Raw genomic sequence first — 16,464 nt, 5'->3', positions numbered from 1 at the left:
CTTGAGGAAATTTTTTTTTTTTTTTTTTAAACACAGTGGAGTTTATGGTTTGCAAACACATGAAATAGCATCAATTAATTTATTATAAATTAGTTCAATTCTACATAATGGTAATTACCATCAAGATTTAACATCTCTTCCATGCCAAGTTACTAGTTGGTTTTATTACAACAAAGAATCTCCAACCATTACATTTTCTCTCTAATTTCAGGAAACAATATCATGAAAAAAGAAACAGAAAACTAAAAATTAAAAAGTAAATTAAAAAGTATCAAGAGCTCAGATACCAACTTCTAATGCGGGTTTTAGAAATGTCAAAATATCTAGTGAGTTTGTTACATGTAGGGTCAAACTTATAATTATTACTAAATGATGTGCATGAATGAAATATGAAATCTACTGGTGACGCATATTAATATGAGTGAATTATACTTGGCATATATATATATTCATGGTTAGGGATAGTGCAGATGTACAGGAGAAGGCTTCCTCAAGAGTAAATATTTGTCATACTTTAATATGATAAACACAGCTAATGGATGTGGCATTCCTTTCAGTCTTTGTCCATGAGGTCTGAAAATCCCTACTAAATATGGGAATCTCATTTAAATGTTTTAACAATCACATTGTAAAACCAATTTCAACACTACTTCAGGAACCGTAGCTATCGATTTACAAGACACAGGATGCCGAACGTCCAGCGGACCTACACTAGCTCTTCCTTCTGAGGGAGGTAAAGAAGGCAGACGGCCCAGTATAGCACCTGTTCTGGAGGTTGCAGACTCATCCTCACTTCAGGCATGCGACCTTCTAAGTGACCAGTCAGAAGATGAAACCACTCCATCTGATGACGAAGTCTCTGCAGGCTTAGAGTATGTATATTTAATATAAACTAAGAAACATTATTTGAAACAAGCATGGGCAGTTTTGACACGCAGATCAATCCAAGAAGTTGTAGCAAGTAAGACACACAAAGGAAGTATTTCTTTTTAAGAAATGCTTTTATCTGGTAGCAGAATACTGTGATGCCTATTTTGAAAGAAGAAAAACAGACCACACCCTCTATTTACGGGAGATTTTCTACACGCTGTAATGTTTATAGCATACACATCAAGTGACATTCATGACCATTTTTCCTGCAGTTCATAATTACTAGGACTAAAGTAAGCTGTAAACAAATAAATACCTCTGTCCTTCCCTGACAATCAGGTAATTTAACAGGCACGTTGAACACTAACAGTAGGTACATGACTCCAAAACATAAGAACAATCCAAAATGTGATATGAGATCACATTATTACATCTAATTTAAAATGTTTGTTAGCACATTAGTGAAAGTAATGCTGCACTGCTCACAAAAAAGCAAATCTGGTAACCACCTTAAAATAAGATAGGCAATTATGTTTATTGGGATTACTGAAAAGAATATTGAAACTGAAATACTCAATTAAGCCAATGGCTTACCTAGCAGTTTCGCATCTCCAACTTCACTAAGTATGAGAAGCCCCAGGGAAGATCATAAAAATCCAATGAAAAAAATAATAGAATAAGTCATCTTCACTCTGTCAACTGAAACAACAGAATGTAAAAGGCCGCCTATCTTCTCAGTCTTCCCTGATGGCTGTGGATATTCTGATCACGTATGTGCACCTCCCATTGCAAGTGAGTCTTCCTCACTATCATGTAGTCTTTTATTAAAAATGAAGGCCAATTAGAAATTTCATTTTCGGTAAAAGAAGGTAACGACCTTACTTGTTCTTGAGATTCTGAATGATAAGTGGGGAAGGAAGAGAAGCTGTCCCACCATGTTTTCTAGTTTTCCAACTTTCCTTATATTCCAATGTGTTTAGAACACCAAGTCTGTACACTACAATATATCAGCCCATTTCCAAAGATGTTTGTACAAAAAAAAAAAAAAAAAAAAAAAAAAAAAAAAAAAAAAGCCAAACAGAATTCCTTCAGTTCACAAAAATTTGACAGCTGTCAATACATTTTATAGAATGGGTCAAAGATTTAAATTACATACCTTTGTTCGTTTAATATACTTGACTCTTAGTCCACAAATACTTGTTTAAATAGGCATAGGTATAAGCATCCCATAAAACAGCTGTATAATGAAATGCATTTCATTGTCTATACTAAAAAATGTTTTTTTTTTTTTTTTCTATTCTACTAGGTATGCCAAAGGCTATCCTCCTTACTCTCCTTACATTGGAAGTTCTCCCACATTTTGTCATCTTCTGCATGAAAAAGTACCCTTCTGTTGTCTAAGACTAGATAAGGTAAAGAGAGTTCTCTGGTATTGGATAAAACTGCATTCACATTTGTCTGCTGCATCTAAACATTTTTTGCTTAGATGTGAGCTTTGTCACAGACTAAGTTTCTCATCCTTTTTCATCACCAAGCAGTTGCATCTATGTAATCAGATCTGTTTCAGGTCAGCTGATACAATTTTCTATTTCTAGTGGTAAAACCTTCCATTCCATTAAACCTCTTCATTCATATCCACTGAACTTGTTTCTCGTTTTAATTTTAGGGGTGCCAGCATAACTACTATGAAGATGCCAAAGCCTATGGATTCAAAAATAAATTGATTATCGTTGCAGCAGAAACTGCTGGAAATGGCTTATATAATTTTATCGTCCCACTTAGAGCTTATTACAGACCGAAAAAAGAACTCAATCCCATTGTATTACTCCTGGATAACCCGTATGTAGATTTTAAAAATATCTGTCTCTTTTTTTTTCTTTGTGATACATTTTTAAATCGTTTTATCATTACTTTGATAGGTGATCACTCTTCAGATGGCCAACTTAAAATCAAAAACATTATGGCACGTACATCTTTGCAAAAAATGAAAAAATACAGAACCTATGTTGTTATATGCAAAACTGACTTTCTCCTGACTGTAAATGGCTGTATTACATTCTAATGTCCTTATTCTTCACAGGTGATGTTTCAATGAAGTATTAAAATATTGAAAGTAATATGAATAGTCACTAAAATTAACTTTGTAAGCACTGTAAAAAAGTCAATTCGTGTAGCTAGTCATTTTTGTAGCTATGAAACTGCACTTCAAACACTGCTTTTACAACAAGTCACTTAGTGGCCTTAATAGGAATATTTGTAACAATTTTAGACTCTAAGATAAATAGTTCTTTAGGCCAGTAGGATCCACTTGCTAATTCCCTTTCTCTGCAATAATGTTGTTGTTAATACCACACCTGTGTGGAGATCACTAAAATTATTAGCCTTTTTTCCATTAGCTTTTCAAACTTTAAGAAAAAACCTTCTGACAAGAGTACTGCTTAATAATCTGAACATAAATAATTGTGGGGGGGGGGGCTGTACAGATATTGATGCTAAAGTGACACTTTGGTTTGCATGTATGTGCTCTGGCTTATTACAAGCAATTTTTTATGCAAAGATCTGCAATGAAGTGTTCTACTTTAGCCTCAAACAGCTTTTTAATGAAGCTGTAAACACTTGTGTTTGCAAAGCAAAGGTTTTAAGTGTATATATGCTATGGCATAAAATGAATTACATGATTTGGTGAAAGCTTGAATTGCTCTTTAAAGATTTCTGGTTTTTAAAGTTTGTTATAAAGTGATGTTTAAGCTGTGATGTGAACACAGAGTGCCCTCTAGTGCTTGCTATCTTTTCCACAACGGCGCCTGAGCTAACACACTCAGAGCTATAATTTTACACCTAAATATCATTTTAATGGCAAAAAGTTTTGGCTGATAATTAAATTAGAACCCTTATTTCTCTACCTTCTACACTGCATTTGCAGTGGCTCCTCCCAGCATTCAGTGTCGCAGAGTCCCTCCTGAAAAGCCAGCATGCTTTCTATACATGCATTAGGCTGAGGTCTTGGTGCCATTCATGTCAATTGGCATTTTGCAATTTATTTCACTGGACTCGGGAATCTAACCACCTTTGATGATCCTGCCTATGCCTTTTTGTTATAATCCTATTTTCTTTTTATCAACCCACTATTACAGTATTCTGTTACCTATACGTGGCATTTTTAGAGATTTCAGTTGTTTCTCGATATGCAAGAAGAAATCCAGTAAAATTTATGAATAAAGAAACAATAAAACTTTATTTCACACATTGTTTTTAAAATAATATTTTTCTTCAAAATTTTTCTCATTTACTTAAGTCAGAGTTATTAGCTGTAACTCAAAGATTCTACTCCACATTTTCATTAAGGTTTCACTGCTTATTTTTAGTATCCCTAATTCGTGCACTGGAAAACAACTTGGCAGCGTGTCTTTGAAATCAATCACTCGTTTTAATATTTGAAATTGTACTGTGCCATAAATTTTCTGATTTAAGAGGTGCATTTATTAATAAGCATGTGATCATTCTGATCATCCTTTACAGTTACAGCACTGTTATTTCACAGTTTTCTATTACCCGTGTAAAGACATAATACTTCCAAGGTTTTTTTTGTTTTCTTTTTTTTTAATTTTTTTTTTTTTTTTTGAAGTTTAAAAAACACCATACAAAAAAAATTTTTTTTTTTTTTTTTTTTTTTTTTTTTTTTTTTTTTTTTTAAGTATTTTAGAAGAGATGCTGCTGTTGTGATATTGTGTTTCATTTTGTAATCCCATCTGCTGCTTAGGCCAGATATGCATTTTCTGGATGCAATCTGTTGGTTTCCAATGGTTTACTACATGGTGGGCTCTATCGACAAGTAGGTGAAGTAACTGTTAGAAAACTTAACATTGTAGTGGTCAGTGGCTTGTTTTGTGTATTGTCATTGCATGTCTATGTGTGCGTTATATTTGAAGATGATCTATCTGCATGCATGGTCTGTGTGTCTGTGTGCTATAGTTTGAGATTTCAAATTTCTGACTTCTAGAGGATATTGTCAGTAAAAAGTATGATAGGGAACACAGTTTAGTATCTTCAAAACCCAAGCATTAACATTTATTTTAATAAGTATTTAGTACGTCTCTAGAAATCGCCAGGTAATAGCACTGATTCTAGTGACACCCTTTATCATTTACAGACTAGGCTTATGTAAAATAGCTATAGAACACAAACAACACTAAAACTAATGAGTTTAAATGTTTCCAACAGTCTTAATTTTCCCCTACATAAAATATTCGCCTACTCCAATATTGGTCTTCAGAAATTCTGCTGGTATATATTTGCATATCTAAGCTCAGCAACATACATTTAACAGAAAAATCAGGCAGAAATGACAAAGGGGAGAGAGGAGCAATGGCTCAGTAGCATTTTAGTAAGCTCATGTGCCTAGTGTCAAAACAAAGTAGAAAATAGTATGCTTCACTACATGGCTGCTTTTGAGGTGGGGCTGCAAGGCCACAGTACTCATTCTCCAAACAGACATCAAATAATTTATTTCCTGCCCAGAAGTAGCAGAACCTATTTTTTCAATGAAAATTTTAAATATTCAACATTTTAAAGTTTTCATCCTGTTTTAACAGGGGCTTTAAAACTGCTTATAATAGCAATAGAGCTGCAGATTTGTCTTGGCAATACCTTGGTCACTGTGAGACCTGCAGTGGATCTATAGACATGTTTTTTTACTTATTAGATGTGTTTTTCTAAAGCAAAAATGTGTCTTGGGTTGCTAATAGCTACTATTTTACTTAAGGTTTTAATCCTACAAAAGTTACAGAAAATTCATAGAAGCAGACTAATTGAATTGCCTCACAGTATCTCAAATAATTAATAACCCAAAGACCATTTTTAATTAACTTGGAAGATTAAATTCTAATAAAAATTACTGGTTTTACTTTCAAAAGGAAATCACTTCCTACAGGTTTTTTTTTCATTTGTTCTGAGGTGTGTTTTATTTCTTTTTAAGAAATGAATGCGTAAACCTGAGGACTACAGTCCACCAAAGACATTACTATGCAAAGTTCTTTTGTTTGCAGTATTGTTAACATGAACTTATGCATCAAATCTGACAATGCAGTCACTTTAAAATCAGATTCTGTAGTTCTTTTTTGACATCTATTTTCATCAGTAATGAGATTTTGTATTTATTTTGTGTTTTCTTAAATGTTTTAAAATCATATATAACCAGTAGAAATCAATCATGTTTAGCTAAATGCTACAATGTAAAATATACAAAGTTTCTTTCTTAATGTCTCTGGAATTCACTTCCAATGCATTTAAGAATGCCATCTGCTACCTTTTAAATACCTAATACACTTGTCCTATGGTCACTTGGCATGAAATGTCACAAAGTTGAAGAGAAAACCGCAAAAAGGATTACCCATATATACCACTCCTTTTTTTGCTAGAAGCAAGTAGCCTGCAGAAAAACATCTTTACAGAAATCCATAGCTTGACTGAACTTCACCAAAATGTACCAAGTTAGCAGAAACATCTACAGACTTCGAGTATAAAAGATGTGAGATATGTAACTGACCAGATTCCAGTAGTGCAGGAGTCTGTTACATATTAACAAATACTGATAATGGAATTATAAAAATACTTATTAGAATTCTAACTCCCCACATTAAAAAAAAAACTCAAAGTAGTGGTACAACTGAAAAAAAATGAATAGGTTTTTTTCCATCTCTGAAATGCAGAAAATATAGTTGCATTTTAGACTTTGCTGCTATTTTACTGCTAGTTCAGTATTACATTACTGCTATTTCAGTAATTAAATTACTCAGAGAAAGGTCAGGTTTCCACATATGCACTGACATTATTAGTATAGGTCATATAATTTTTCTTTTAGTAGTCAACCACCAGTTAAAGTGCAGTTTCAAAAATTATACCATATATTTGTTTTGGAAGAACACATATAAAATGTAAAATAAACACCAATAATGTGTATCCTTTTCCTTATTCTAAAGTTTCAAAACAGATTTAGAATAGGATATGTAAAACTTAGGAGCCTTAGAAGATCACTGAGAACAGTAATAATTGAATCAGTATAGTTTAGACAATATTACAGATTAGATCAACTGCCAAATGAGAAGCAATTCTAATGACAAAATAGCTTTTCTTCCTTGGAAGTAAAGAATGATGCAAAAAATGTAGCTTTTCAATTTCTCCTGGAAATCATGAAATACCCTTTCTTCCCATTTTCACTTGAGTCGCTTGGTTCCCAGCAGCTTTTATTACAGAAACTAAAACAAAAACCAACCAAAGAAAATAAAACTTTCTAAAACTTCTCCAGAATTGTTTTAAAAGTAACTTTTCCAACAGAAACTAACAACCAAAATGTGCTTCATTTTGGAAATAAATATAAGGCATGCTGGCAACTGTAACTTAGTTGTCAGAGGTGGTTTTCTGTGGTCAAACTTCACAGCAGATATTGTCCAGTAGGTGAAATGTTCTACTGAGGTACAGCTGGTCCTAAAGGTATTGTAACAACACTTCGATAGATAAAAGAGGAGCTTTTCAGATGTTCCCTTAGAACCCTTATTAACATTTTGAAACTGAAACAAAATGTGTTAAAGAGCAATCATTTTAGATCCATTCATTGCCAAAAATAACTATAATGAAGCAAGTTGATGAAACATGTAAGGACATACAGTCTTTCCATGTAACTGTTAAAGGCTCATTTTAATTTCTGAAATAATTCTACCATTTTAGGAAGACTGACCATAACAACCTGAAGTGTATTCTCTATGACTTCAAGGGAAACAATTCATATTCTATTCTCTCAATTCATATTTTTGACATGGACTATACTATAAGTTATAACATGTACATGGAGTTGCAGGGAACCAGCAACTCAATGTGATTTATCAGTATCATCACTAATCTTTTAAGCATTTCAGGTTAAAGTGACTTGTTCATTTCTTTCTTCCTCTTTCTCTTCACAAAAGCCTAGATGACTTATTAAGATGTGGGGTCACCTTTGCAGCTAATATGGTGGTGGTGGACAAAGAAAGTACAATGAGTGCTGAGGAAGACTACATGGCAGATGCTAAGACCATTGTAAATGTTCAAACACTCTTCAGGTAAGAGATCTTTTGCAGTCTCGTTTTACATATTCATTAATCACGAGGTACCTAATAATGCATTCTGTATTCAGACGAGGGTGTGGTTTCTATTTTTGTTTCCCCTTTCTTTTCACATAGCAAAAAACCTTAGCTATAAACTGTTTCTTGGCATAACTCTCTTGAAATCTCAGACAAAACTCATCCCCAAACTTGAGGATAATTTCTAATTTTCAGGTTTATAGGAAAGGAACAAATGTTACTTTGGAGAACAGGTCAAAAAACACCCCACATTTTTCTTAGTGCAGCTGTCCTTGTGCTGCTAAAGACAATTCAAAAAAACAGATCCTTCTAATGCAGCAGCTTATGCATTAGTATGAAGTTAATTGTGTATAAATTTTGAATATTGATTTTTCAACAAAAAACAGATTTTCAGGCACATGTGTGCAGTATTACCTCTGACAACAGCATATTCAGAGTCAGGAAGGAATATCTGAATTCAGAGTGAAAAATTGTAAGTCTAAGAAAGCAACTAAGAAACCAGACAGAGTTCAGAGACCTCCAGATCATTTGAGAACATTTCCTGATTAAAGCTACGCTTCATGTAAGTATCTCAATTCAACAAGTACCAAATGATAGAAATCACGTTAAACGGTGAAGAAAGTTTATTTGAAAAAAAAAAAAAAAAAAAAAACAAAAAAAAAAACAAACCAAAAACCCACAAACAAGAGCAGATATATACGCTATGCAGACAGCTAAGAAATGCTTCCCTGATCTAGAGCTTAAATCCAAAACCTCCTGTGATTTATTTTACTAAGGTTTGGTCAAGAAAAATAAGCATGTGAAATCCAAAGTATTTCAACAGATTTTTTTTTTTTCCCCAACTGTGTAGTTGATTAGTGCTAGCATGACTGCATGCACTCCAAAAGAAGCAAAATCTATGCTACATAAGAAGTTTTAGTTCTGTCTATTTCAACTTTGAGATTTTGAATTTGCATTTGATTTTAACATAGATGCATCTCAATCACATATCAAATTTAGAAATTATAATTAAACTTTATTCATGGAACATTCCAGTGTAATAATAACCACATTGTTCTATGATATCTCACTGAGGCAATGATATGCATCACTAAGATTTCCAGATTTTTTTCCCTAAATATAAAATTGAAAAATAGAATGGAAAGTAAATAAAATTTGTTAAGTAGGTGTTGATATTTCCCACAGTTGCGTTCTACCCAGTGCAACACTAAAAAAAATCACAATACTACATTATGTATAATGGATATCCAAGTAGTAAAACATGCTGTATAACCATTCAGTTTACCTGCACAATAGCTACAACTAGACGGCAGCTGTAACTCATGTATGAAACATACAACTGCTCAGTATAATTCTAAGCCTGCATAGACCTTCTTACAAATTCAAAATAAATAAAAATAACACATTTTAAGAATTAACACTGTTTCCAGAAAACCTTGTCAACTTCGTAAACTGTTCTTTTACCTCTTTTCCTGAATTTACTTCTTCTCAAACACAATGTATTCTCTGTATTTTTACATGATATCAAAGTTGCAGGGATAACTAAGTTTTTCTAAGCAGTGTAAAGTAGTGACATTCATCTGTTCTGCAGAATAAACTACATTCATCACATGAACATAACTTTATAAATTAAGATCTTTCAAGTTTTTTTGTTGTTTAGTAATATCTGTAAGAAAGTAATGAAGAAGATAATGGACAAAGGCAATGAACAGAAAGTATAGGATTAAATAAGGATTTTACGTCACTGGAGTGTTGCTAATATGTGCTGTTCTCAAACATTTACACAAATTAAAAAGATTCCAACTGAGTCATAAGAAATAAAGCTATATAAGTTTATCTAAATCTCATTGACTCACATCAGCTGATCTCATTATGGATTGCAGGCAGTACTGAAGAGATGATGCAAGTGCACTGTAATGCTGTTTGGCCTAAGTTGCCAATTCTAATAAGCCTGTTTTGGCATTATTCCCTGATTTACATAAATTACTAAAAATAAATTACTCTTGTTTAGACAGAACAGTACATCCCCATCCAGCTTTGATTAGGAGATGGATGTGTTGTTTATAACATGATGGAGTTATTAACACCTTTAAGGATAGAAGTTGTTTCATACCAATTAAAATTCTGACACAACACTAACTTACCAGATTTATAGTTTAAAGGAGCGAAGAGCTGCAACTCAAACAGTTGCATCAAATTAGAAAGGAAATTTTTAATCCTTTGGGTGGAAAAGAACAAATCAGCATAGATTAAAAGTACAAGGAGCAATTACTGGTTTTTGGCTATGTCCTAGAGATCTTTCTCAATGTAAAATATGAAGCTAATCACTGACTACCACCTCGATAAAACAGGTTTCCTTAAGCAGAAAATCTGTACTAGAAGTGTTTATATTTATTCTTACTTTACTAATTAATGAATTTAAATGCTTATGTTTGGGAAGTCCTGTTTTAAGTTCCTATTATCTAACATTTTAGTGGCTAAGTTTCAAAAATGGCAAGAAATTTGTTAATAACAGTTTACATAATAAGTTAGTCATTCATATGACACTTAGCAATCAGTACCAATTTATAAATGGACCAAATAAGGTTTTATGATGCCATTACATGTTTTTCATACTTTATCCTCTCGGCTCATATCCATCTCTCACTTGTCCAATTCCCAAATATCCATTCAACAACATCATGTCTTCCATCAGGCTGACTAAGGTTTCCTCTTCCCAAGTCAGGTTTTTTTTTTTTTTTTTAATTTTTTTTTGTTAAATAAAAGAAAAAAACAAAACAAACAAACAAAAAAACCCTGAAAACAGAATGAAGAAGAAAAGAGAAATCTCTGTAAAGAATAGGCCTGTACTGTTGAAAGTTTGCAGGCAGTGCCTTGAACTAGGGTTAAGAGGCAATCTTGCTTTGACAATCTCTAATGCTTTTTCCCTATTTCCACTGGAGGGCACTCTTAAATAAGAGGTCTGAATTTTTATCAGTAGCACATTCGTAGATCTTTTGCAATCTTCTTTTATAACTTGGTTATTAACTAAATCCATCTGTAGCAGAAACCTAGTAACTTGCAAATCTTCTTCAGATCATGTGCATCTTATCATTAGATTAGTTGTTTAATTTGCTTTTAGTTCTAAATTATTATACTGTTGTTTTTCAAACCTGAATGCTGGTCCATTAACACAACAATACCAGAAAAATTTCCAGCCAGCAGAAGCTTCAGTAATTATATGTTACGCGATACACAATTAACACAGAAAATAACAGAATTTTAAGAGGAAATATGTTCTTCCTCTGGACTTTTTCCTTAGGTTAGTTAAGAGATAGAAGTTCTTATGTACAGAGTATTTTCAAGGCTTTCATTTGTATCATATATTAAAAAATAAATAAATGAAGTCACACCATAGTTGCAATTCAAATGTGTGTTTACCATGTGTTTAACCTATCTATGTAGGCTCTATTCCCTAAGGGCTCAATCTTTAGTAGAATGGAATAGCCTTTATATAACTACTGCACTAGCTAAACTGCCACAGAAAATACTGAACGTACACAGCACTTTTCAAGCTACAGTGCACACAAGATGTCATTAAGTGATGCCGTCCAGATTCTCAGCTAGTTTACTAATTCCATTTTTTCTTTTATGATCACAATATTTGGTTATTCACAGGAACAGAACTGCTAACATAACGATGTCCAACATTTCTATAATGATATGATTTAATACTATATATAAAGCTCAACAGACATAGAAACTGCAGTAAGATGCCATTAACACACATACTACTAGGTAGTTCTTGAAATACATTTTGCCAAATTTAGGCTTTATGTGAATTATTATTTCAGTGACGTTCATCCCTACAAAACTGAGGGCAAGGACTAAAAAGTTGAAAAAAATGCACCGTGCAATCCATTTGACATTACCTCACTAAGGTCAGGTTCCAAGAAAAGCACATAAAATGATTGATGACTGCCATGTATTATCGGTACAATATGACAAATTTAGAGCCTTATATCAGAGTCTATTATATGAGCTTTTTATGCTGCCATAAAGACTTAAGTTTTCAGGTGCTTAATTAAAAACATGGACATGAACACAAGTCACAGCATTATCTAGATCCTTACATTTGTGAACTGTTCTAATTGGAGCTTAAAATTGCAACATTCTTTTGAAATACAGGTTGTTCTCGAGCCTAAGCATTATCACAGAGCTAACTCACCCCGCCAATATGAGATTCATGCAATTCAGAGCCAAAGACTGCTATTCTCTTGCTTTATCCAAATTGGAAAAGGTAAGTAATGAGGTCTCTAAAATGTAGAAAACAGTTAAATATACTAAACACTTAATACATACACATGTCCTAGAATAATGTGCAGTTTGTATTCCATTTTGATGTAAAAGTGTTGTAATCATATATCCTGTTAGCATTTTCATTTATCTGGTAGTTACATTATCACAACAGTTTGAGAGCACCAGTTCTCTTTCATAGTACAGTCCTACTAATGGTAAGAATAATAACACTGCTTAAACGTTGACAGACCCATATAGGCTCATGTATGTTTGGCATTTTCAAGTTATCAAACAGAAGGGCCATTGGGAGGTAAGCTGAGTTTAATTTGCTCAAGAACACGTAACCCCGGGCTCATCCAAGATACTATTGCTAGACAGTAACTTCGGCTACCTGCTTAACTTGGTCAATTCCAGGACAAACCTCTTTTTCAGAGATGGTGATCTGACTGACCTAGAAAACTTCCAGTATTGTTTTCACGATCACAGGCCACATTCTGAGTTACTTCATGAGATCAAGACAAATACTATCATGACACTGGTCTTCAAAACAGACTTTTTCACTCCAGTCCCTCTCCATCCATCACCCCCCACTTGCTAGTAATCTAGGCATACTCCCAGTTTCTTCGTGTCGTACGTCTTAGTTACCGTAGAAAAATCCGAGTTCAGTTTGAAGTCATTTTTATTATGCAGAAGTAACTTAAAACTCCCATTTCCTAGCTGAACAGTGATTGCCCTAGAATGTGGGTGTAAATTTGAAATTTACATTTTTGCTATTTACTGTGTAACAGTGACATAGTTTTGACAAGTGTTCGTGTAAGGTATTACGTAATGGAAAACCACCTTTTCACACAAGTTTATCTTCACAGCCCAGCTCCCAGTATCTTATACAAGAACAGAACTCTTAAATTCAGCTTGTTTAGATGAAACAGGATGATAAGAAGTTTTATTACAATCAATTCTATTGACTATCATGCATACATGTTGACCAGAAAATGCAAATACGTAGGTGATATTTTGTGATTTTTTGGTCTTTGCTTAAAACAGAAGGATAGCTTAAATCTTGTTTAGGTGGTTTGATTTGCACAGAATTGAGAATCATGAAAAAGCTAGACAGAAACTGTTATGAAGAGAGGAACAGTTTCATTGGGAGGCATATTTTCATTTTTATTACCTCACTCCTTGTACCCATAAAGGTTTGCACCCATGATTCCTACATTTTAGCACTCCTGCCCTCTCCCCTCAGTGCTAACTGCAGAAAGAATTAAGCTGGAAGTGGCTGGAATCATGAACTGCTAGTTTATATAGAGCATCAAGTGCCAACAGCTGAAAGACATAGGTTAGAACACACTATTGAAGCTTATGTCTTTGGTGCACTATTATCTGCTGCAAATATTATTTATTTTAAACATACTCCCTTAATATGTAAAACTTAATGACTAGGGGCAGCAAGGATAGCAGTAGCTTCTTTTCCAGTATGTGGCATCTGCAGTTCAAAAACTTAGTTCTCCATTTGTCCCAGATAAAGAAAAAACACGAGGTAACCATTACCCTTCCTTAAAGAGTTTAGAATGCCCTGGCTGATTAAATACCACAGGTTTCAATGGAAGGATAAAAACTCTTAACTTTAAATGATCTTTTAAAGTATGTGCAACCCTGTGTAAATTTCATCATACTATACTCTGATTTTATATCCTCCAAAGCATAAGTACATACACATTAGGTGAGCAAAAAAATCTATCTGGGATAGCTGCCTATTTGGAGTGACACACACAAAGACAGTTTGCTTTTCTAAACTTCTGTTAAGGATAAAACATGCTGTCTTCATTTCTTTTTAGTACTCTTCTGATTTGAAGAGGATCTGAAGTAACGTTAAACAATAAAAGCATAAATAATAAGGATGCACATTTTGCTGCTGAATTGAGATCTGTAGATAGCAGTTCCAGATCAACAATAAAAAAATGAATCTGTTCTTGCTAAAAAGCCAGGACAGAAGCAATTAGGAAAATAATCAAAGAAACCATAAAGTACTGCAGAGGTGTGATAACAATCCCAAATTACTTATATCAAGAAAGGGACTAAAAAGAGGTCTCTGTGACTGTATTTCAATCAGCTGTATCTCACATGGGCAACAACTAGTATAAGAACTAACAATGTACTTCACTGTTCTCCGTAGAAAGCGACTGAACGTCATCACATTTATGTTTTTGGAAGACCCCAAAACATGTGTGTGTCACATTAGGTACTTGTACATTCCTTTACAATGACTTTACATTGCTTGTAAGAAACATTTACAGCCTCCCATGGAGTTCCATATTGCTGTCTAAACTGCAGGAGAATATATTAAATCGAGGTGGGCCGTACACCTCTTTCAGCCACTGATGGAGTGGCCAAAGCAGGGCTTCAGGTTAGCTTGCAGATAGTGCTTTGTAACTGGCATTACAGTATTAATGATTTAGACTATATTTTTATTTTTAAATAGTAAAAAGGCAAAAATCGCAATAAAAACATGAGCCAGACAGACATTCTCTCGTGTTCTGACAAAACGCAACCCTCCAAAAAATAAACTATAAATTAAATAGCAATACAGAGGAAGCATGGCACATGCTAGGAACTATCAAAATCAGAAGTGTACATTTGTTACTACTCAGAAAAGCGATAATTTTGAACTTCCTGACTTGAACCAAACCACAACCATAAAACAATGAGGATGAAGTAAATAATCTATTAATAACTATCTTTAAACTATGTAAGCTATGTGTGCATTCCATTGAAATGCACATACACCACAGTCTTTTATTTATGTTCCTAGAAATGATCTAAGCTTTTTCTTTGAGTAGTTATATCTCCTTTCTCATGAATTCCAAAACAAGTGTCAGAAAAGGAGCTGCTGGGCATCACACACGGGAAAGAAAAACATTTCAGGCATTCTGACATATTTCTGGCTTCTACATCTGCTATATTGTCTGGAAGACCAATGAGTATGCAGGTAATAAGGAAAAAAAACATCAACACCAGATGCCTGAGTAAAAAATGCATTTCTAACGAATCTATTTTAAGCCAAAAGGAAAAACAAGTCTGTAATAAAAGAAAGGAGACAATATAAAAAACCTAATATAAATGGGAAAAATAAATGTACTCTTGTTTTAAAATAAACCAAATGGTCTGTTTGTCGTTGGATACAAAGCAAAAGTATTTCTAAAGATACGGCCTTTGCCCTAACTCACCTCTTCATGGCTCCAAACCAGAATCCTCAGCAAATTCTCCCCAAAAGATGGAAGGATAAACACTACACCTCATTCACATGGTATTTTTCATATGATTGACACAGTTGCCTTTAAAATATTTTGTGGCATGATTCAAAGAATTTAATGTAACATATGCTATGAAATTCATATGGTTTTAATACTGAAGTATTTGTTGTACAACACACAAGCTTTCATTCACACTAACTTTTCTTCAATTCCTATCTTCTACTTTGCAATAAAAGAAAAGCATTCAAATGTATGGTGTAGAGCTACAAAATAAATGCATACAGTCTTCATCTCTGTGGCTTACACCAGTAAGACCAATAGCATGCTTTTCTAAATAAGTGTTCTTTGTACAATTAAGATGATGCTTTCTTCAATTTTATATGAAAAACACTTGTTGAAACACTCTTTGCCATTTCAACCAGAACATTTGTACATTGTTTGCATGCATGCATTTGTCATGGTAAAGAAAAATTGAGTCACAGATAAATAAAAATATGGAGCTTTGCTCGAATCATGCAGAAACAAATAACTAGCAAAAAAGCTTCAACAAAATCAAGCTTTTTTTTTTTTTTTTTTTTCTTCCTCTGCGCAAGACAATAGTCCTCTTTCCCTTGCTTGTGTTGAGATTTCAGTTCAATACTTCTATTTGGTCTAATGTTTCACAGAAGCAGTATAAATCTTAGCAATGAAACTGAACCATGAAGGGCAGATTTAAACTCTAAGTCTAAACACACCGAACTTATTAAGGATAATGAAGTATACAGTATTTTTTTTTCCTATTGATTCAACAAGAGAAGCAAGCTTACCAGATGCTTTTGAAATTACATTCTGAAAAAAAAACAAACCCAAAAACTTAAGTATCTGAACACATGCTTCTCTGGTTCTTCATTTAAGCTATTGATTATCCTCAGTTAAACAGGCATTTCTGCCATGCTGTTAGTGATTACATT

At 33.5% G+C, this 16,464-nt stretch overlaps 1 protein-coding gene across 6 annotated transcripts in view; it reads left to right on the top strand.

Annotated features, from left to right (window-relative positions):
- KCNT2 (potassium sodium-activated channel subfamily T member 2) overlaps nucleotides 1-16,464 on the top strand; it is a 116,770-nt gene that overhangs the window by 86,398 nt on the left and 13,908 nt on the right. For 5 of the 6 annotated variants that reach the window (XM_042819339.1, XM_042819338.1, XM_042819336.1 and 2 more), the window contains 5 exons: nucleotides 656-872; nucleotides 2,177-2,282; nucleotides 2,537-2,709; nucleotides 7,830-7,964; nucleotides 12,153-12,264. In XM_042819339.1, the coding sequence (XP_042675273.1) occupies nucleotides 656-872; nucleotides 2,177-2,282; nucleotides 2,537-2,709; nucleotides 7,830-7,964; nucleotides 12,153-12,264 (743 nt within the window). Of the gene's footprint in view, nucleotides 1-655; nucleotides 873-2,176; nucleotides 2,283-2,536; nucleotides 2,710-7,829; nucleotides 7,965-12,152; nucleotides 12,265-15,100; nucleotides 15,322-16,464 lie in introns of those variants that run through there. The other variant, XM_042819342.1, reaches the window with a different exon arrangement.

This window comes from Centrocercus urophasianus, unplaced genomic scaffold (assembly GCF_019232065.1).
Source record: "Centrocercus urophasianus isolate 14NV4802_14NV808 unplaced genomic scaffold, USGS_Curo_1.0 seq_18, whole genome shotgun sequence".
Taxonomy (NCBI): Eukaryota; Metazoa; Chordata; class Aves; order Galliformes; family Phasianidae; genus Centrocercus; species Centrocercus urophasianus.
The sequence above is the reverse complement of the archived record's forward strand: the minus strand, read 5'-3'. Positions and strand labels throughout refer to the sequence as shown.